The sequence below is a fragment of the Lytechinus variegatus genome, chromosome 2 (assembly GCF_018143015.1).
Source record: "Lytechinus variegatus isolate NC3 chromosome 2, Lvar_3.0, whole genome shotgun sequence".
Classification (NCBI taxonomy): domain Eukaryota; kingdom Metazoa; phylum Echinodermata; class Echinoidea; order Temnopleuroida; family Toxopneustidae; genus Lytechinus; species Lytechinus variegatus.
In genome coordinates, this window is record NC_054741.1 from 12528437 (window position 1) to 12551317 (window position 22881).

Consider the following 22881-nt stretch of genomic DNA (forward strand, 5'->3'; position numbering starts at 1 on the left):
CTTTTAGTCAATTTAAATAAAACAGATACATTCAAGCATTTTGGAACAATTTTGCCACCCAAATTGAAATTTCAACACTTACTATAAGCACAACCTTTACCATTTTTGTGCCAGTTAGCTCTTAGGACATACCTAAATCTGAACAGTTTATATCAGATATCTCCAGCATTTTTCCACTAAGTTTTTATCATTTAAAGTGGGTTAACGTTTCATTTTTTATTTAATACTTGTTTCTCCACACCTTGTCCAAGCCTAAAAATGATTTACAAAATAAAAATCAAGCCTAAACCATTTCATGTTAATCACAGCTCAGTGTAAAGCAAATATCGACACGATGGCCTCGGTGTGTAGGGGAATGGGGTGGGGCGCAATACACTCTTTCAAGTATTTTGGGCAAGGAAACAAGTTAAATAGGTAAAAGATATCTTCAAATCATACTAGCTAAATTCAACGTGTTCTTCATGATTAAGGTCTACTTTTATCCTCACCCCTATTTCAAAGCTTATACCTGCGCAAATCATTTTTCACTTACTTTTGAAAAGCAAGTCACTCAAGCGGAAATATTCATTATATCGTCATTTGCTTAAATGGATCTGTACCAATGTTAAAATGTGAAAAAATCTTCAGGATATTACAAATGTATATTTTACAGGGTTTTTTCAAGTGTAAACTTTTTTTTGATACGCACTGTATATCAAGTTTTATCACACTTGGTTCAAAATCGTGGGCAACAGTAGTTTCTCGATGATGACGGGATCAAAGGTCATCTAAGGGCCACAAGGTCATTTTTTTGTTCAAATTGCCTTCACTTTTTTCATATCTGCATCAATTCAATCGTGCTTAGATAGTTAGTAGAAACATAGACATGGTAGAAACGATCCTTGGGTACTAAGTACCTGACAGTGTGCTCGTTAGGATGAAAAGTTCAAGTGTCACGGAGAAGTCAATTATTTTTGTTTTAAAATCATTTTATTACTTCTTCATATAACCAAGGAGCTTGATATAACATCTGAAAATAACGAATAACACGAAATCGTTAACATAACTGAATCAGAATTCATATTTGAAACAATATGAAATGGACATTCCAAAAGTAAACTAAGAATCATTATCTATATAGGGGACGTACATGTTTCTTTAACAATTATTTCACAAAGGGAATAGCAATATGCATAATAAAATCCTTTACAATTAAGTTCTAGAAATCCCTCAAAATGCAATCATAATACGCAAACATACTTATAATCTACAGATAAATCTCAAGTTGAACATGATTTTTCCCTTTACAATACCATTCAATCAAAGTAATTTGACGAAGCTTTAATAAAACACACCACAAAAGAAAACACACTCCACGGTCCACCTGGCCACCCCCACCCTCCCGATAAACAAAGAATAAGAAGAATGAGAGAGAGCTAGAGATAAAAAAAAAACCCTATACATCAATAATGTGTTTCCCAAAATTCCCCAGAACTGAGCCACTAATTGTTGTTAGTTCATTGTTACTTTTATTTCATTGATGACATGTACAATGTTGTGTAGAATTGAAATAAACTTGAACTTGAACTCAAATGGTCCGAATCCCCCCCCCAAAAAAAAAATAATAAATAAATAAATAAAGGGGGGGGGGTGGCTGGCATTATCAAAGGATTTCCTGTCATAAAGACAAGTAAGGCCTATTCTGGCATGATATAGAATTTGTTCATTTTAACAAAAATTTGTTATTTTTTACTGAATATTGAATTAAGTGCCCTCTGATTATGTATTTATTCAAATGCTAATAGACAGAGTAAATTTGGATTGATCACGATTTTTCAGTTTTATGAGTTTCCTCCTGTAAGAACGGCATAACATAGTACCACAAAGAATAATCAAATTGTCGTCTTTATCAAGATGTTGATATTGTATCGAAATTATTACTAAGGTTTTGGACGCCTAATCATGTAATCATCTTTTTGGGGGGTCTCATTTCAATACCGGAAGTACATATTTGGCGAAACAGTACACACCCACATACCGGCTTATGAATTATTCATTACATTGCCCGCGCGTATTTTATAAGGTTCATAGTCTAGCTTGCTTGATTCAGAGACTAGTCTATCGGGAATTCGAGTTTTATAAATATATTTAGTATTGGTGCAATTCATGAAAAAAAATTATTTAAAAACTGCTTTAAATAATAATTAATACATATATGTTTGCAGTTTACTGATCAAAAATATTGAAATATGATAGATATTTTTTGAAATTGTTTAAAAGGTAAGTAACATTAGACTACTATGCCTTTCACCTGTCATTCAGACATTGAGGTCACAATGGAAATTGCGTACATGCAACGTGACTTGTACTTGGATACTGCGTCATACTAGTATTGCACTGCTCTATTGCATAAGTTATCGTGCATTTCGTTGCGGATTCCTCTTTCCTTATTGCTTTAGTGTGATTATTTCTTGAAGTTATGAAGATTTGGAGTTCTGAACACGTTTTCCAGTAAGTATAGCATTGAATTATTTGACGTATTTAATTACAAAGAAATATACCATGTATTATGTTGTTGAAATTTGACTTACAAAATGAGTTTCAAACCGCTTTCTCAGGCTCAGCTCACGTGTGTCGCTTTTTTTTTTACCGGTACCGGTATGTAATCTGTACCGTACGCTGCCCAATCATCGCTCAGTTTACGTATTTTCCTCTATGTTTCATTCAATTAGCTACGATACCCTTACTTCTATATGTCATCTGAAAGAAAAAATACTGGAAAATTGTTTCATATGATAATAATTATATGTCTTCAAAGCACCGCTGTGTAATTCGCCATTCTCGTCACCCCTTGCGCCTGCCCCATTGCCGCTCACCACTGCCCTAACCCCGCTCACTTAGCGCGCACATTCATACATGTAGTTTATAAGGCCTGTCTTATTCTTTTTTCCTACCTTTTTTACTTGCACTTCTGAGTGAAAAAGTGTGTAATTTTGTTGTGATAAAATGTATTGTTTACAATTTTTACAGTACTATACACTGTATAAAATGTTCCTTCCGCCAAGTGCAATTATTTTTAGGGCCTCAAACTTTTTGTTAGTACTGATCTACGCCTATATCATTTTTTTATCCTTTAAACTATATTCTGTATTTTTTTAATAAAATATATTTAAAAAATAACCTTTCCCGACAATTTTTTCACTCATTACAAATTGTCTAATTATATGAATATGATTCTAATCTATTCATTATGAGTGTATAATTATTACCTATCTATTTATTTCGGAAATGAAAAGTATATGAAATTCAGTGGAACAAAATTGTAGGCTACAACATAACAGAGTATAGATTGAGCACCCACTGGACTGACAGGATCAAATAAATTACTGTAGTCAATAAAGACCGTTTGACCCTGCCCAGTTCTTACATAAAATCGGAAGCGGATAAAAAGAGTCAGCATGAACAAAAAGCTTTAAAGAACAATATATATAATATGATATAGTCAAGTTAACTTAACTTCAAATATCATCATTGATAAATTAACATCTTATAAATAAAACGCTTTTAGCACATACACCATTCAAGGAAATAATTTTCGCCACTCATCCAACTTGAGTGCCCCCCCCCCTCCCCATTTCGTCCCTTCCGCTCATTGCCCCCTGATGCTATTTACCATTGATTTCTTTTTTTTTACTATTAGAAATAATAATTTGCATTCTCCTTCAGGTTCTAATTCCAATTTGTTGCTTTTACACTGTCTTGGCTCATTATTTACAAGTACCTATGTATTCGTGTATCCCCCTTTTTTGTTTACTTTTCGTTTACTCTTTTTTATAATTATTTCCCTACTTTTTCTTGTCGTATTGATATTTTATGGGACTCTCACTGCATATTCTTTGGAGCCTTCAACCAACAAACTTTGCTTTTACGTTTAGCTCCCTCATATCCACATCTCTCATTTTCTTTCTTTGTCATTATTTTAGAGCCAATTACAAGAATACATTTAGTACTTTTTATATTATTGTATTATATATTTTTACGCTATTTTGTTATCTATGAAAACTTTTATTGTATGATATTATTGTTTGCATTGAATTGTTGATTTTTTTAAAATGTGAAATGTTGATGTGAATAAACCTTGAACCTTGAACACTGAAGTCCGATAATATATATATATATATATGTATATATTGGGGGATTCCCTAATACTGACTTTCATTAAAAAAAAAGCTCATCTTGAAAAACAACAATAAATATTTAATCAACTCTTTCTATGAAAACTTTTATTGTATGATATTATTGTTTGCATTGAATTGTTGATTCTTTTTAAATGTGAAATGTTGATGTGAATAAACCTTGAACCTTGAACACTGAAGTCCGATAATATATATATATATGTATATATATATATATTATATATATATATATATACATATATATATTGGGGGATTCCCTAATACTGACTTTCATTTAAAAAAAAAGCTCATCTTGAAAAACAACAATAAATATTTAATTAACTCGCTGGTTTAAGTTTGTGGTAACTCCCGTAGGAACTCGGCAGGACTGAGTATTTTTTGCTGGTAAACGCCAAGCTGGTATATAATCAATTACCTTGAAAACATTTTACGTCTGGGTTAATCAGCCATAGTGGCTGACATAATAGATGACAGATATCACTCTCACATTCGAACTCACATTCGAACTCCCGTCAATGTAGATAATCGGAGAGAGAAAAAGACACTCAAGAAAATTCGATTTGTTCAAAATATATTGGTCAATTTAAATTGAAAAAAGGATATCTCCAGAAACATGACAAAGTTTCATCTATTCAAATCAATCAGGAAACTACTGACCGAGTTATAAAGGCTTCTATAGGCCTAGTATTAGCGGGAAACTTTTTCTTATATTCATTAAAATTCTTTATTTTATTTATATGAATCAAATAGGCCTACAGATAATGGGCCTATAACATGAAATATACTTATTATAATGCTCATAAGCTATCACAAAGGCCTAATTGCACATCTATTTGATGTGACGTGTATCAAATCCTTGTTTAATTCCAATTAAATTTCATACTCAGAGTAAGTAATCATAATCATCAAAATGACCCTACGATTCGTTATAGAGCAAGATAATTTTTGTAAAACCTTTTCCAAAACACTTTGGGCCCGGGCAATGATTACAATTAAATCTCGAGATACCTCTGGTTAACAGTGTTGAAATAATTGACAAATTCTTTTGATTATCCTTCAACATTTCTGTAAACGTCAGCTTATCTGCCTGCTCCATGATAAATCGTTGACAACCGAGGGGCTTTTATTTGCCGTCACCCTCAGCTAATTAAAAAAGGGAAAGCGGAAAAGAGAGGGGGAGAAATAATTGAAGGAGAAGTGAGAGAGGAAAATGTAAGAGTATATAGGCCTATAAAGTAGACAAAATGGCCGCGTCGCAAAAAAGACAACAACGGAAGGGATATCAATTGAGGCCGGAATAGGAAAATTATAAAATGAAAAAAAAAATAAGAGGAAGGAAAATAAAAGGAAGAAGGCAAGACGAAAATGAGAGTTGGGGGCCGACAAATACCTTTCATTTAGAACAAAATAACTATTCAGCTCGCTCTTCGCGCCCGCATTGCCCGTTTGTTTCATTATTCATGTCTTGTTTTCAAGTCATTCTCAGTTTTCTATTCTCGGTTTGCAAGTTAAAACATCATTACAAATGTGCTTAAAATGTTTCGTTTTTTTCTCTGAATATAATACTCTAGTTGTGAATTTGTTCATGAATTTATATGAAACTCGATCTCTTTTTTAAAGACTTACTTTATTATTCATGTATATGTAGTTATAATCTGCCCTAGCTAAAGGCCTATACTGAAATAAATTCAGACATTCCTACATTGTTTACATTTAATTTTCATCTCAATTAGATTCACGAGTTTGGCAATTTACCATTACCGAACTTATCAATGCAGAACACTCTGTTGTGTTCGAAATTCAATTTAAATGAGTTGGTCGAATGTAGATTTTGGCATTTTCCACCATTCATCTTTTCCCACCATAATGTTGATGGTTGATTTATGATGACAATTCAATAAATGCCCCCGACGTACAGGGCCAAAGTTCATTGACCTTAAACCTTTGACCGTGGCATGACCTGAAACTCACTATAGGATTTTCACTGACTCCCTTATTTCCGAAGTTTCATGATAGCTATAGAAATCTATATAGGCCTACTACAAACTTATAAATTTGAAAACCTAATCCCGTTTTAAGATTTCAATGTTTACGACGCCGCAATCGCGGCGACGTCGGAATAAGCGGCGCCTTGTCTCTGCAGACATTAAGACAATTGTATTTTTCTGCGAGAAAGATAAGCCGTTACCATGGCAATGGATCTTTTGCAAATACTTTGATGATTTGATAGGCATATATCTAGAAATTGATTTTGGAAGTCTAAGAAAGATGATTGGACCATTTAAATATTGACAGGGGAATATACCATATAGGCTCAATGTTATTTTTTAAACATATTAATCCGTTGCCATGGCAACGGAGGAAGGAGGCAAGTATAAAACTGGCAACAAGCGGATTGGTTCAGCACCCTCAAAATAAAGAAAATGACACAAAAATATTAGATTCTATATGTCTACTTGAAAAATATGACGATTCCGTTTATATAGGTAAATGATTATCATATACAATCAGGGTGAGCGGAGTTAGGGCAGGCTGCTATCTCAAGGTATGCCCTCGCTAATTCATTCACACAGCAAATATTCATTCCTTAGAATTTGCCATGTTGACATATCTACGACCTCTCTCACCTGCGACTCAAACATTTTTATTCATCATATAAAAATATAAAAATTTTCACGTGTTTTTAGGAGTTTTTAAAGTGACTGAAAAAAACTTAATCTGGTGCAGTTGCGGTGCAATTGATCGAAGTTCAAACAGTTATCGGGTTACTTTACACTTTAACGCAGTATTTCATGATGATTTATTAAGGGATTAATTCAATTTTTTCCACACTTTGTTTTTTCATGTAGGGGTCTCTTCTTGGGTGCTTAATTATGCGAGTATACAGAACAATAAGGAATTTGGGACGAATTTAAAATGATAATCAAAATAAGCAGCGTGCGCATCGCGCTGGTGAGGGTGAGCGAGAATTGGGCAGCGTACGGTACTATGCAGCATGCGCCTGGGGCCAGGCGGAGGCCGAGGTTAGCTGGCTAGCTAGCCGCTTGCTAAATTTATGCCCGACGATTCTGGCATCTAACACAGCTCGAACTAAGCTCTAACTAGTGTTAGATCTACAAAACGTGTGTCTCTTGTATAGTATGAAATTACAGTTCAAACTGTCTAGATAATTCATAGTCGATTAGTTACCATACCAGACGCAGGACTATGATAGTATGAAGTAACGTACGCCGTACTCGTAGTTTACTTCATAGTTCAATCTCAGTCCTGCGTCTGGTAACTAATCCGGTATCCGGTTAGCCTGGGGCGTTTTGGGGAGTGAAAGTCATATAGGCCTACTGTATATGTACTATGGTCACCATACGTACAGTATATGACTTTCACTCCCAAAACGCCCCAGGCTAGTACGGTAGTAGCCTCGGCCTAGGCCTACATATGCGTACTAATAATATAGACAGCTGGCAGCCACCTGTTTCAAGGAGATTTTTAACATTTTATTTTTTATTTCTCCTCGTACACAGACGGCTCTCGATTGTGCAGCCGTCATTAGGGGGGTTAATGATCAAAATCCCCCGACGTTACTGTATTTTGTGTGAACCAAACGATAGGGCCGGCCGACGTATTTGACCTAATTTTTTTTTGATGCACCAATAATTAATATTGCAAAATCTGCACGGCGCTCGATGACATCGATCGAATAACATTTAAAATTGTTAAGATGCAGGCTTAAAGAAATTCCACTCATTCAATGAACAAGGTTATAATATAACCTTGTTCTCAGTTATATCTCCATGTGTGGCAAAATAAGGGTGGCAATGTTTGGCTTATTTTCTCTTTTTCTTTGGGGCAAATGCTTGATTTTTTTACACTGACAGTTTTCATTACATGTATTTATCCATACATCTTGGCTCTTATTTAAATTTGATTCTTTAAATCATTTTTTTCTTAATTAAAAATAGAGATCAAAAAATGAAAATTTTCTTGCCATATTACTTTCCACCAATAGAGGGCGTACACAAATATATGCCCAAAATTCAAGTTTTTGAGTGCTCTGGTGAATGAAAAAATTATTCCCAATTACTAATGAAAAATAAATTGCAACTGTATGGAAATTAGTAATTTTGGTCACAAAAGTGATATTTTAATGATTTTTTAAAGTGTGTGCTCTGTACAACATTGGCATACCATAGTCCTACCTCTAGATTCCCCACAGGCAGGGTGGTAGCAGTGAACAAGTGAGAAATTCCAGTAGTTGCAGTAAACACTGATTTCATGAGAAAGTCTGTAAAACAAGGCTTAATTGTCAGTATATCATCGAGGATCTAGATCTAGTACAGTTACATAAACTGAACTTTGTGAAATCTTGAAATCTACGCTGAAAAATGTTCAGACTGAAGATCCCCAACACAGATAAGCATGTGTTGGACAGTGTATGATTATTGCTTCCAATGTCGGGCCCGACGCTCTACCCGAATCCTGTGCTTATTTGCTGATTTCTCAGCAATTACACAATTTCTTCCTAAATTCTTTGGCACATACGTTTTATACAAACAGACACTTCGGCACATATGGTCATTTCATTGGATTCTGTACGAACACATTTTGATATTGTTACCAAAACTAGCATTTACCTTTAATTTAGAGCGAACATCAAGTTCCTCACATGTATAAATAATTCGCTGCTGATTTCAAAACATCGCATGTGTGTAGGGATTTTTGCAATTGCCACCCATTAAGATACACATTTACATATTCTCAAAATCTCTTCTTTCTGCACTCTTTCTAATTCCAATCAGCCATCCGTGGGAGACAGTCACTCAGGCTGCGTGGAGGAAGTATCCCAATCCCATGAACCCTAGCGTTATTGGGATTGATGTCCTCGATAGGAAGGTAGATGATAAGGGCCGCCTTCACAGCAGGAGGTTGCTTACAACAGAGTGGGGTCTTCCAGGCTGGGTCAGATCGGTAAGTACAAGAACTAGGAAGCATGTGGCATGTCAGACCTGACAATTTTCCTTGATTCTGATTGGCTGAGAAGCACAGTTCCTATGATAACTGTCAGATTTTACGAGACATGTCAGATTATAATGTCTTTTCATGATACGCTATGAGACATAATATATAGATACAAACTGAATCAACAACTTTGTTGAATTGTTGTCCATGTAAATGCTGTAATACTCTGATTATTCAAAGAAAAAAAATAGTATAAAGTATATATTTCCATATCCATAATTTCCATAAGCATCATACTTCCATGATGACCTCACAAGTACATGTAACTTGTTGCAATTCAGCATTTTTGATACCATATCTCAATAGAGCATGGGGTATGGGTATTGCTGGTTCATAGGGCCCGATTATTGGTTGGCTGCATAAATATACATGTACCTAGTAGTACTAAATCACCATATGGCCTTTGCGTAAATAAAGGTTTGCAATCATCCCTAAATGCCAATGACCATTCAAGATCATTGTTGCATGCACTCTTTGAAACACTGACCAGAAAACAATCAGATCGGTTCTTTCATATGTGCACTTCGTGACAAATCTTTGTTACGTGATGCTGGTCTTATCAAGTCATGATTCAAGCATTCTTTTTGTCATACCAAATAATGAAGATAAAGATCAACATGTAAATTTGGTGAATTATCACATGAAAAATGTACTAAGAACCATTTTGATTTACTGGTAATTGGAAAACACCTTGCTGTCCCTTAATCTGTATATCATTTTTAATTGTTTTCGTACATTTTAACCAACAGAATCTAGCATTTACTTTTGTTTACATGGGCCATGAGCAGCTACTCCTCGTGTCTTTCACCCATGTCAGTTGATGTGTATTCTTGTACTATGAATTATAATGGTTGTTTTCTTCTTTCAGTTGGTTGGTCTTGAGCCTACATGCTATGGATCGGAGTATTCCATTGTAGACCCCAAGACGAAAACATTCACTGCCAAGTCTGCCAATGTAAGTCATAATAGCCCAAAGTTATAAGTGGTTTATGCAGATTTCATGCATTAAAAATGCACTTAATTAGCACTTTTTTTAGAAAGAGCAAGGAGCTTCTAACTTCTAGCTTCTGTGTTAGAAGCTCCTTGGAAAGAGTCCGATAATGAATGCATTGTGTACTTTTGTCAGAGGGTGCAAAAATCATTAGCCAGATCAATATTGATGACCCCATTGCTCTGAAGTATTATAGGCCTAGATGTTTATTTTGTTTTATTAATCAGAGATGCCAGTCTTTGGGTTTTTAACTAATTTCTGGAGATGAAAACTATACATTTCAGTCTTTAGTCTTGTATTGTTCAGCCTGTGTGGGGCTTATTTTGCTTTTTTTCAAGCTCAGTGAGTAAACTGACTGGCATCCCTGATTAATTAATTCAGTGCTGTAATAAATAATGAATGTGAATTGAGCACTTTGAGACAAAATATGCATTCCGGGGGGGGGGGGGGGGGGTTACACTGGGGCTCAGGGCAATTTCGCTCCTCAAATGCTCAAAAGAGCTCCAAAAAATCCTTGTTCACTGCAGTGTTTAAGCTTATCTCATGTAGCATATTTAAGAAGAAAGTTGTGAAAAGTAGCTACATAAAATATATATATATATATATTTTTTTTGCCTGGTGCATTCATTATTTGACATTTTTTATTGAGTACGTTTGATGCATGAAATCAGCATAAACCTTGGTTTCAGACAATAGTTTCAAAACAATCATTGATTTATGCCAATGTGTTGATCCTGTTTTAGAAATGATCATCACATTTGATGTTAATAAAAATATTCATGGTTTGTCACTGATTTTATGGTTTTCTTTCTTTTTATTTTATTTATTTATTTGTATTTTATTTTTTATATTTTTAGGGGGGTATATTTTGTGATTATGATCAATTTTTGCAGTATGTTTATCAAGTGAATGTATGTAATTCATTTATGAACATAGTCCACATCCTGCCACACACCTGTATTTATGTGCAAATATTATTTTATAGTATAACAGGGTAAGATTTACGTTAGTAGAAACTTAGTACCAATAAAAGTTTGAAGACCAGATACAGGTTTCTAGTTGCTGTATTTCTTTAGCCTTGACTTTTGTAATCATTCAATATTTGGTTATAATATATGCAGACACAAATTCTAAGATCTTCTTTATATGATTGAATTGATCGTTATAAATTTTGCACTTGGATATTGTGTGTGAAGAAACTGCTAGATTGATTGATAGAGTAGAAAAGAAACTTCAAAAAAGTATTTACTCCCCCCCCCCCCCTCTGTTCTTTGGTATGGAGCCCTGATGTTTTTTCCCCTTGGTCCCATGAGTTACCAACTGGTTCCTTCAACTTATAATAACTTGTTCCCATGAGTTACTCTCTTGTTCTCTCGACTTAAAAAAACCGTTCCTCGAATTTATAAGTTCAGGGAACAAGCTAGAAGTCAAGGGAATGAGTTATAAATTGAGGGAACAAGTTGGTAATTCATAACGAGTTAAAAGAAAAACTATCATGTCACCTTTAGACTGCATACCTAAGAAGGCTTACTCCATGGTGGTAACTGGTAATTAGTGTTAGGCATTCATCTATTGACAAAATTTTTTGACTTTTTGCAAGTGTTCTTGATGTTCTTGATACTCATAGCCTACAAGTTACTCTCTTGTTTTCTTGACATATATACAAGTCATTTCTTGAACTTACGAGTCAATGGAACAAGTTATAATTTGAGGGAATGAGTATACATGTACATGTACCTGTAAGTTATTAAAAAAGGGAAATTGTATGATTTGAGGGAACAAGTTAGTAACTCGTATTAAGTCCAAAAGAAATACTAACAAGTCACCTTAGGGGATGTGTACTTCCAAAGGCTTACTCCATGATGACAATTAGTGTGAGGCATTCATGTACGGTATTGACCAAAAAAAAAATTAGGCTTGTTTGCAGGTGTTCAGTGTACTCATTTTAGATATACTTCAGTTATCTTCTGGAAGTCACCGCACAATTTTGTATTAAGTTCATCATTTTGATATCTTTTGATTTTCAGATTTCATTGCAAAGCTATGTTTCTATTGATGAGAAGCTAGTTTACAAGCCACATCCTACCATTGAGAATGCGTGAGTATACTTCCTAACTTCAGACCTTGAAATGACTCATTGTAAAACAGAACAGTCCATTTTTTTTAAAGAGAGAACTTGGATTTGATGAAATATGGGGAGAAAATGGATTTTCTCATTTTCTTGTGAAACAAAAGTTTTATTCCTCCATGAACACGTGAGATTACCATTCTTTTAACATTTTGTGGTTCATTCAAGTGGATCCTTGTTGTCAAATATGTAAGAATCAGAATATTATGATTCAAAGAATAAAAAAAAATGGTGACATCATTGACTCTCATATTTGCATATCACTGAGTTTTGTGAAAAATAAAGTGAAAGTTGAAATTGTCCTAAAGTTCTTAATTTAAGATCTGATTCTGATCAAATTTTCAGTGTTGTACTTGTTTCCTTTTCTCTATTGATTCAAATCAACCTTTTTTTCTGGGGTTGAATGGACATTTATAAGGAAGTCTTCCTACAACAGGCTGTTGTAGATTCTTATACAAACTTTGTGTAGCAATATACCTTCCTGATATTCCACCGAAGTGCATTGATTATTACTATATATAGGACACTATTAACCCAGGAGGCTACGGTTACAGTGAAAGGATTAGGATTGGCTGGGCAGCTGGAGAAGATGGTTACCAGTACTATCTCATCAAACGCAAACAAGGTATGAGAGTCATTTGAATTTCTACTGTCTTCCCTTCAATATCCCTTGAAGCACACAAGGGTCTTATTCATGAATACCTATGATTGTTGTAACTTTGCCATTATTACAATGACTGGAGAAAATCTGATAAAGAATTGCTCCTGAGCCCTGTTATGGAATTTACCATAACCATACACTGTATGTTTGTTATTTAACTGGACCTTGTAACATCACTACTCCAAAACTTTTGAAAAAGTACGAACATGATTTTTTTTCTTTAATGCATGTTAATATTTGAAAATGAAACAACTTAAAACTGAAAGGAAATTGTATACTACAAAACTACTATATCGATCAGTATATAAGGACATCTGGGGCCGATTGCACGAAAGGGTCTTTCCAAGGACCGTCTTTCGTGTCGCCCATCTTTTATGATACGCTATAAGCGGAGTGTTTCTGAAATATACGATAAAGAATAAGATTCGTTAGCTTGCTTTTAAATCAAATTTTTATACAATTTCATGATATATCACATCATTTAGCAAACAAATATTTTGTTTATTTTAACGGACGAATGAAATATGTTTGCAGATGATTTATTTGAAATGCGTTTCACATGGCGCATCATAAAAGATGGGCGACACGAAAGACGTCCCTTGTAAAGACCCTTTCGTGCAATCGGCCCAAGATTTCCTGCTTTCAAAATGTTAGGATTTACAGATGTATTTTTTGAATCACTTGCTTTCAATAGGATATTTTTCCCAATAACATATTTGCTTACTTTAGCTGGTTACTTTTTGGAATTCAATTAACAATTCTGTTATTTTTGTTTTGAAAACCTGGATATCAAAGATATTGAGATTAAGCCACTAGTGTTCAGACATTTTTGGTCATAGAAATATTAGGTCTTCCAAAAGAGAAATGTGAATGACTGCAAAGTGTGCATTTTAAAGGGAGACTGCTGAGCTGTGTACTTATTAATAGACTGAATGCAAATTAAGCAACATAGATGTCAATTTTAATCCTGCAATGAGCCATTTTCAGAATGAATATGTAATTCATACACTCCAAGGTTGACTTTTACATCCTTGATCAAATTCACTCACCTGTGATAAGTTTTTGGTGGGCTTGAAAAGAGCAAAAATCAGTGCCATTAAACCATCGCTCAAAGATAGCCTTGTCTTGTGTTTGCGTCGATAGTTGGGAATTTTATAAAATGCAATCTCCACCGAATTTTGTTTACGTGGTTTTCTTGTAATCGTTTCTCCCTCATCGTGTTTTACAGGGTCGGGAAGCGATGGAATGGGTCATTGGTACTATCAACAGGGAGATGACTGAGCTGGCATCCACAGCCAAGAAAGGTATCGAAGATCTAACCAGTGGTATAGAGACCATAGATTTTGATTGACAAAGGCTTGATTCCTGATGTAGCTAGTATTATTTATGAGTCTGACATCTGTTTTGACATACAGTCACAAGTCCACCAGTAGATAGAGAGGGCGCTAGTTGCTTGGACTTGTCTCAATATATTGCTTCTTCAGCCTTAAACCAAAGGGATATTATCTTTGTGTGTGTTTAATAGTGTGAAACCCTTTTGGTATAAGGCTGGAAAAATTGTCTTCCATTATTATGAAGATAAGACATAATTATATTGCAGTGTTGTTAACTGCTGTTCGATCAGTACTGTACTTAGCTTAAGGAACCATTACGAAGCAGTAGTATTTGAAAGTGACAAGCCATTGGATAACAGATAGAGAATGGGAGCTCCTGCATAGAGACTCTTCAAGTCATGAGTTGATTGCAGTCTATAGACCTTATGCATATGATGTAATCATTTTGTAGCGCCCTCCCTCAGAGGATATAAGAATATGCATAAATGTATTTGTCAGAGATGTGCCAGCTGCAAATCACCAATGCATGCAATGCAATGGCTTCATTCTCTAAGATGGCAGGGCATTGACATCAATGCATAAAGACTATTGCTTTGTAAGTGGACCAAGCTTCTAATCGATCTACATATAATTATCTCATTCTTTCTTCCACTGTATATGTAGAGAGTGTTAGTGGGAATAAGGTGACTTATGTCTGACAGAGCAATATCTCCTAGCTTTGTACTTAAGGATAGAAAATCCGTTTCTTTGACAGTCATGAAGCTCTGGCCTTAGACATTGCCCTATGACAATATCATTTTCAAAATGCAGACAAAGTCTGTGTCAACTTCTGAATAGATTCTAACATCAAACAGCATAATGGTAGCTATTGTATCTCTAAGATACGTGGTTATGTTGCGTAACTAGGGATATGAAAGGATCATTTATTTCTATGACAGAATGTACAAAAGGGGTCACGGAAATGCTAGTGGCTACTGCGCAAAACTCACTTTTTCCTTTGGTGTAGAGACACAGAATGAATGCAAGTTAAGATACCTCTTGCATTGTTCGATATTGTTCGATGAAGAAACTTTTTTGTCATTTCCCCGATTCCAAACCTGATTGATCTGAGTGGTACATTGCTGTTATACCACTGTAATACAGGTAATGGGATTGATATTGGCAGCCATTTTAACTGTACTATAAAGTGAGAATGAGAAAAAATGTGCAAGGGAGACAAGAAATTGACCTCTGGGGAATATTTCATGAACAGTTATTTTGATGGACTTGTTAAAAGCTACCAAAATCGGATTGTCTCAGAGCACATTTGTAAGTAAAAACCAGACTGTTTGCATCATGAAACACTCCCTTGTTGACAGGTGGCCTTAATAGAAAGGTTTCTTTAGTAGCACATGCTGTAATAAAGAAGTGCATTCAAGAGGGAAACTGATAAATGGAATTGTGATGAAAGCAAGTATAGCTGTAATTATCACCAAAGCAAGTATAGATGTTGGTATTCAGTTCTAGTTGGTACCTTGGTCTGGAACATAACTACACCTGTAAGCTTGCCATTTTAACTGTCTAAAAGCATAGTACAAGTTTCAGTTCACTGGGTTCATGCTGCCTTTTAAGAGTATTGTAGTGAGTTAACAAACATAGGTGGTAGAGTCGATTTGTTGAGAACTTTTGGATGGAATGTTTTATGAAGTTCTATCAAAAGAATGTAGTAGCTGTTAACAAAGGAATGAAGCTTATTAAGAAAGATATGGTGGGATATGTATTATTCAATTGGTAAAATGAAGAGATTAACCTGTCAGCCCAAAGTAAAGACTCGTTGATTTGCTTGTTTAGTATTTGACTGCTACTTGAATTTATCAACAGTCTGCTTTGTGTTCATGGCATACAAAGTTATTGGTATAGATCAGTGCAATATACAGCATTCACAAGTACCTATTACCAATGTCACTGCCTTTCCAATATCCTGTTGAAAGACATTATTTTAGGAAATTCCATGTCATCACAAACAGGTGATATGTCAGGCATTGTTAGTAAAGTTTTGGCAAGCTCAGTGTCTTACATTGCTTCACTTCACTGATTTTGTATGCCATGAACACAAATCAGACTATAGTGCATCAAGCAGTGAACATGCAAATCAAATGTCTCTATTTGGTGGACTTGTGATGGATGTTTCATACTACATGTACATATATACAGATAGAGAATTATATTTATTTGTGGTAAAAAAATAAAAAAGGACCAAAAAAGGACAAAATATGTAAAAAAAAAACAAACATAAAAACGGAGATAGATGAAGGGTTAATTGGTATTATTTCAAAGTGTGTGGATGATTGCTTAATTCTGGAATAATTTATAGCCCTGATAATCTTTTATTGATGTGGTAAATTGAGGGTGTAGCTTGCAAATCTAGTTTGAGAGATTCATTTGGCCTTTAATATCAAACCTGCCACTTGGTGAAATTTTATGTATGTGCGTTGCATGATGTACATGTATAACAGCATATCATCACTGGGTGTTGAAAAGCTGTATCTCAATAATTTGAGTCCTGAGAGCTATGACATGAGTACCAATTCTCTTTTGCCTGCATGTAGAATCTTCTCTCTTTACATGAATTAGGAAACTGTTTTCAGACAATACATGTATATGGATTTGCCATGATTTCCATATTTTTTACTGCATTTTCTAAGCTGTTCTCATTTTTTTTTTTAATTTGAGATAAAACGTTTTTACATCCCAGCAATGATATGCTTTATCAATTTTTTTTTATGTACTCTTAGAAAAGTGATGATTTTTTTTAATCATGTCATTATGTCATCCATACAATCCAGGAAAACATGTCTTTTAATCCCCCCTCTCCTCAAAAAAAAGAAAGAAATAGGGACCTGTGATGTTAATGTGCCTTTATTTCTGAAATTGGGTGTGATGTGGGGATAAAAAGTCATAATGCAAATATGCAATTTTAGTTCTACTGCTATCTTGTGACATTTGTTTACTTCCATTGCATTTTAATGAATTTATTCTTGTAGTTTGGATTATGTCATGTTTGCAAGTTCACTCAAAAAAAGGTGTGATTTTTTTTTTGAAGGAAGCTGAAGCATCTTGGCAATAAAAATTTATAATACTTTTTAAAAAATGTAATGTAATTTTCTTTTTATTTTTTTCTCACAAACTTGTGAATTTATCTAGGTTTACTTAAAAAAATATTAGAAGTGACAAGAACATTCCAGCAAAGCTGTTTTGTGAGGTGTATATTAGAATGTATACAATTAATGTTGTGATTATATATATTTTTAAAGCTTGTGTCCTGTTAACACATGTGTCAAAGGTGGAGGGAAATTTTATTGTGTCCCTAATGAGACAAATGGGGAAAAGAAATATCTTATCCAATGCTATTAAACTGATTTACTACCACTTCCTCTTTTCCAATATTTCCATTAATTGTATGACAATATGAAGAAGAATAGAGAAATAGTCAACAAATTTAAGTATCATGGCAATATCGTTGAACAACATAGCATTTATCAAAAGAATTGTGTTATTGTTATAACCACAATAGCAATAGACCTACTCAGTTCTTCAACTCACTACACATGTTTCCTTCATTATAAATTTGAAATTGGTCAGATAGATTTTATATTTGAATATAAATTGAAATTAGTTATTTTATTATTCGCCTTTTTTATTCTTCTTTCAATGCATGGGACAGTACATGTATGAAATTTGTCTGCCATCACTAATGATATTGACAATTATATTTCAACTTTGCCAAACCCATCAAGAAGTTACAATATCTTCCAGCCTAGATTTATACGTTTGAAGAAATAATGGCAATTTATCGATATTTTTCACATGAATGTAACTGTTAGTTTTAAATGCTTATGTTTGTGCTAGCTTTTTCCAATGCAAATTTCTTTAACTTCAGATTAGATGAATTAAGTTGATAAATTATATATCAGTAATATTTCAGAGTATTGAATCCAAAGCATTTTATTGTTCTTTGCCAATATTCAGTAAAGTGAGATTTAAAGGGAAGTTCACCCTGAAGAAATTCTTTGTTGTAAAAATAGCAGAAAAAATAATAAAAATATTGGTGAAGGTTTGAAGAAAATCTGTTAAAGAGTAAGAAAGTTATTAGAGTTCAAAGTTTTGGATTTTTTACGTCATAAACGAGCAGCTGCCCCATGTGTTATGTAATATAAAATGCATGAATTTCAAATTTTGTATGGTTCCTGATGACTTAATTTTGTTTTCTATTCATGACTGGGTGTGAAATGATTTTGTCTATTGATATACAAAAGGTACAGTGAAAACCATTTTCAATTTTCTGAGAAAATGACATTTCATTGATTTTTTACCATTCGCTTTACAGGAATGCTGCTCGCATATGACGTCACAAATCAAATAATTGAAATTCTAATAACTTTTTAATTATTTGATGAATTTTTCTCAAACCTTCGGCAATATTTTTTATTATTTTTTCTGATGTTTTTACAATAAACTTTGTCAGGGTGAACTTACCCTTTAAATATGTAGGCATTTAGATTTTTTTTAAATAAAAAATGAAAATTTATCTTGGCTTTAATTCAAGCTTGAAAATGAATGGTATCTATTTGATTCTCAGGAATTGTTAATATGTGTGAGATGCACATGGTTGTGATTTGTTGAGGTTAAAATGTTTCTGTTTGATGTTTAATTGATCTGAATCATGACAAGCTTTTGCTTTGTAAATCATTAACGCAATTATGTACTGTTATATTGTATGTATAGCACAATTTTCTCCTATTTATTTACCTTGCTGTTTATTTCATAGTTGATTTGCTCATTTTACTTAAAAGTAGGAAGTTGGGGAGGTTGTGTTATAACAAAAATCTATCAATGCAATGTGTACGGTATGTGTAGAGGAAACGGCTGCTGATATGGTTGACCAATAGATTACCAGATGTTAATAAACTTTATACATAGCATTTTTTGTTATTATTTACCTATAAATGTAAAATCGAAAATATATGCAATTATTTATTGTGAAAAATAATCCCACAAATTCAAAAGAATATCATTTTTTGATGAATTTTGTGTAGAATTATGGTGTATTCATGGAATAAAGACTTACATATGTTGTAAGTATAAGGTTTAGTCAAAGTCTAGTATGATTTCATATTTTGGTTGAAATACAAAATTATTTTTGTGTGAAGTTATGAAAATTATGGGCTTTTGGGTATGTATGTCTGATACATGAATCTGTATAATTCTGCAAAGATTGCAAATTTGTAATTGTACTATTTTAACCTTCATTCGAAAGAAAAACCGGTGTAAATTTTGCAATTAAAAATTGAACTTGATTTTAGAACATATGCGGAATGTGACCGTGATTTGTGTGTTTTCTCGTCTGAGTTTTTCACAGCCAGTTTCGAGATTGAAACTATTCGTCTTCAGGGTAGTGCCAGGGTATGTCAATGAGCGGGGGGAATCTTAGTTGACTTTTTCTTTCTCTCTCACTCTCGAATAAGAGGAGTACTACAGACTTTAATAACCCAGACCTCTCTCTAGCTGTTGCTTTCTTTTTTCCCCTCCCCCTTTTAATGAAAACATGTATAATATATTTTATTTTTCGGTATATGAGATCTTGTGCATGAAAATTTAGTTTAACAGCTTTTCGATTATCAAGAACTATAAAGAAGTTGGCCTATTTAGTATGTTGATTAAAATAGCTAACACTAAAACAGGTGACTAAATCTGATAACTTTGATCAGATTCAAATTTTAACAAAAAAATGACGAAATCATCTTCAGGACACTAAAATGTTCTAGTGATAGTCCATTGTTAATTGAAATAATCACATTATTGAATCTTTACCAAAACTTTTAGTAAAGATTTATTTTGCTGGTGAATAAACAACTTTTTTCAAGAACATATAGTACTATACCTCATTCATTTGAAATTAACTTTTGGGGAGATAATGTTTGACTTTGCCAAATGCTGTCAACACCAACCCTCCGACCATTTCTTTTGTATTTTGCGATTACTCCACCCCATTTAATAACACCAAAACTTTTACTTTCTTTCAAATTAATGTTTAACCTTTTCAAATGAACCGCGTAGCGATGATTTAATTTTGGAGGGGGCGGTATATATAAGTGCACGCGAAGCTGGCCAACCAACACCTTACTGAGCGCGCTCTCTAGGGGGGAGGCGCAAAGTTTTCGTTATCTCATCAATTCAAATCAAAAGAAGACATCAATTGCGTCTACTATATCAGCCCGAATTCAATAATTGCTGTGATTTAAAAATAAATTATAAACGCCCCAAAATGGGAAAAGATTTAGGGAATTCGAAATGATTCCTCTTCCCACGCGAAGCGCGAAACAAAGTATTTTATAAATTTTGAGGACAGAAAAGGTCATGCACGGAGTGGTACAAAATGCCTATCTTGGTCAGATAAGATTTGATAAAAGAAAAATTGCCATATTAATTATCGCAAAACGGGATAGATCGATAGGTATGAGAGAAACGATATTCTTTCCCGCGAATGGCGTTGAAGATCAGAAATTTCTCTGAAATCTTAACCTGTTCTTATTCATTTCTAAATTTCATTTTTTTAGATTATTTAACTCGATTTACGAAGAAAAAAAAGCTCAAAATGGGAAAGAGATGATGCACGGAGAGAAATCTCTCCTTTCCCATATACTGTGGTTTGTTTTTATCATTATGCGCTTCCATAATGATTAAGAAATTTGAGTGATATTCTAATTTCAAATTAATGGCGCAATAAAAACACACATGAGATGGATATATATGGAATAAAGTTGCATCGTATATTGTATATAGCACAGCAGGGGTTTTATGAATGCCTCTTTTAGCAGATATACTTGCCCAAAATTACTTGCTATACAAAGCGAAAAAAAATAACGTGATATGGTATCAGGGAGTGGCCGCAGTGTTTACCCGCATCGACGAGAAGAGAGGAAATTTTGTGTTAATGTAATTTTTAGAAATACAATTCATGCTTTACAACAATGAATATTAATTTCTGGAAAGAAATACATGAGTCCCGATAGCCGGGAGGGGAAAACGGAATAAAAAAATTGTGTGGGAAACAAAGGGGAAATGCAATTTTAACCTTTTTATGAAGAGAGAGAAAAAAGGCTCGTTAAGATTTTTATTCTTTTAAAAAAAAAGTATGAAGGATGAACATTTAAGCCATTATTCCCTTTTCTTCATTTGCTTTTCTTTTTCTCTCTTTTCCCCTTTTCATTCTATACGGGGACTTTTTGGGGGGGAACCGCCTCCACCCCTCCCCCCTGTTTAAAATGAAAATTATGATCCCCGATGCCAATATAAAAAAGATCCCGAACGTTTCAGAATAGAGACACAGATCTATGTGATTATGTGAGGAAGCGGGAGACCGAACTTCACCAAGTTAATGCACTTACACGTTATAAAGACTAGTGTATATGCATTTTCAATTCAGCTTCAATGGACTAACAAAAAATTGTCAAAATACGTTGGTTAGAATCTTTAAAAAAAAATTATTAATAGGCCTATTGATCATTTTAGTCCGGGTCGGACATTTTCCAAGAGAGAGGTTCTTAAGTGTATGAGACAGGGGAGCACTTCGACTACCCCAAATTAGTTTGATATATGATTTGATTTATTTATTTACCAACAATATTCACATGTTTACAGGTTTTAAAACAAATTGAATAAAAGTACATGTATGAAATATACAATGGTAAATGGGACCAGGGGTCCGTTTCATAAAACTTGTTACAATAATAAATTGACAATAACAGTTATAGGGTACTGTCTGATTGGCTGATAGTTAATTTGTTATAAAAAAAAACATCTTGCATTTGTTATTATAACAAGACTTTATGACACGGGAGCAGAAAGCACTAGTGCTTGTCGAGTCTGGCCCCACATATTACACATGCAATTTTTTTTTAGAACAAACACAATACAAAAATTAAATGACAACATACTCGATCCTTGTAAAGGGTTGTCAGTAACATTTAAAAAAAAAAGATCTTAACTGCAGTAATTTTATACTGTACAGTACATGTAGGTAGTGTGAATTCATGATAAAAATTTATTTCAGAGAATTCATAAGACTTTTTCTGGATCTCTTCAATTTGATTCCAAGTGGAACTTTATTACAGAAATCACTACCAAAAAAAGAAAGCGAAAATTGACCTTGAATTGTTTAAGTCTTGCTGGAAGATTTACTTTATGGCCTTTCTTTTGTTTTGTAGGATAACTGTGCTCAATTAGGTTACAATAATGTGCTTAGGAGTAAGGTAAGTTATGATCATGCAGGTCATACATAAAGGTACAGTTTTTATTAAAAAAATTTATATAAAAAAGGAGTACGATCCCTGCAGAAGAACGATCCGACCCTGGTACTGAATAGCAGAACAGCATATCCTCTATGATTATAACGACATAGAAAAAAACAAGGCATTTTCTCATACTCCGGTACCACAACTTATGACGAATCACAGCTATTCTTAAACTGAACAATATTGAAGTGGGCGGAGTTTGCCAATCGTCTGCAAATAAAAACTCCCCATTTACGGTATGCA

At 33.9% G+C, this 22881-nt stretch overlaps 1 protein-coding gene across 1 annotated transcript; it reads left to right on the top strand.

Annotated features, from left to right (window-relative positions):
• Window positions 1–2371: 2371 nt before the first annotated feature.
• LOC121407346 (PRELI domain containing protein 3B-like) lies at window positions 2372–17660 on the top strand. The gene is made up of 6 exons (XM_041598387.1): window positions 2372–2490; window positions 8972–9140; window positions 10060–10146; window positions 12210–12280; window positions 12833–12935; window positions 14200–17660. The coding sequence occupies exons 1-6, from the start codon at window positions 2459–2461 to the stop codon at window positions 14320–14322; spliced, it is 585 nt and encodes a 194-aa protein (XP_041454321.1). The 5' UTR covers window positions 2372–2458; the 3' UTR covers window positions 14323–17660.
• The last annotated feature ends 5221 nt before the right edge of the window (window positions 17661–22881 follow it).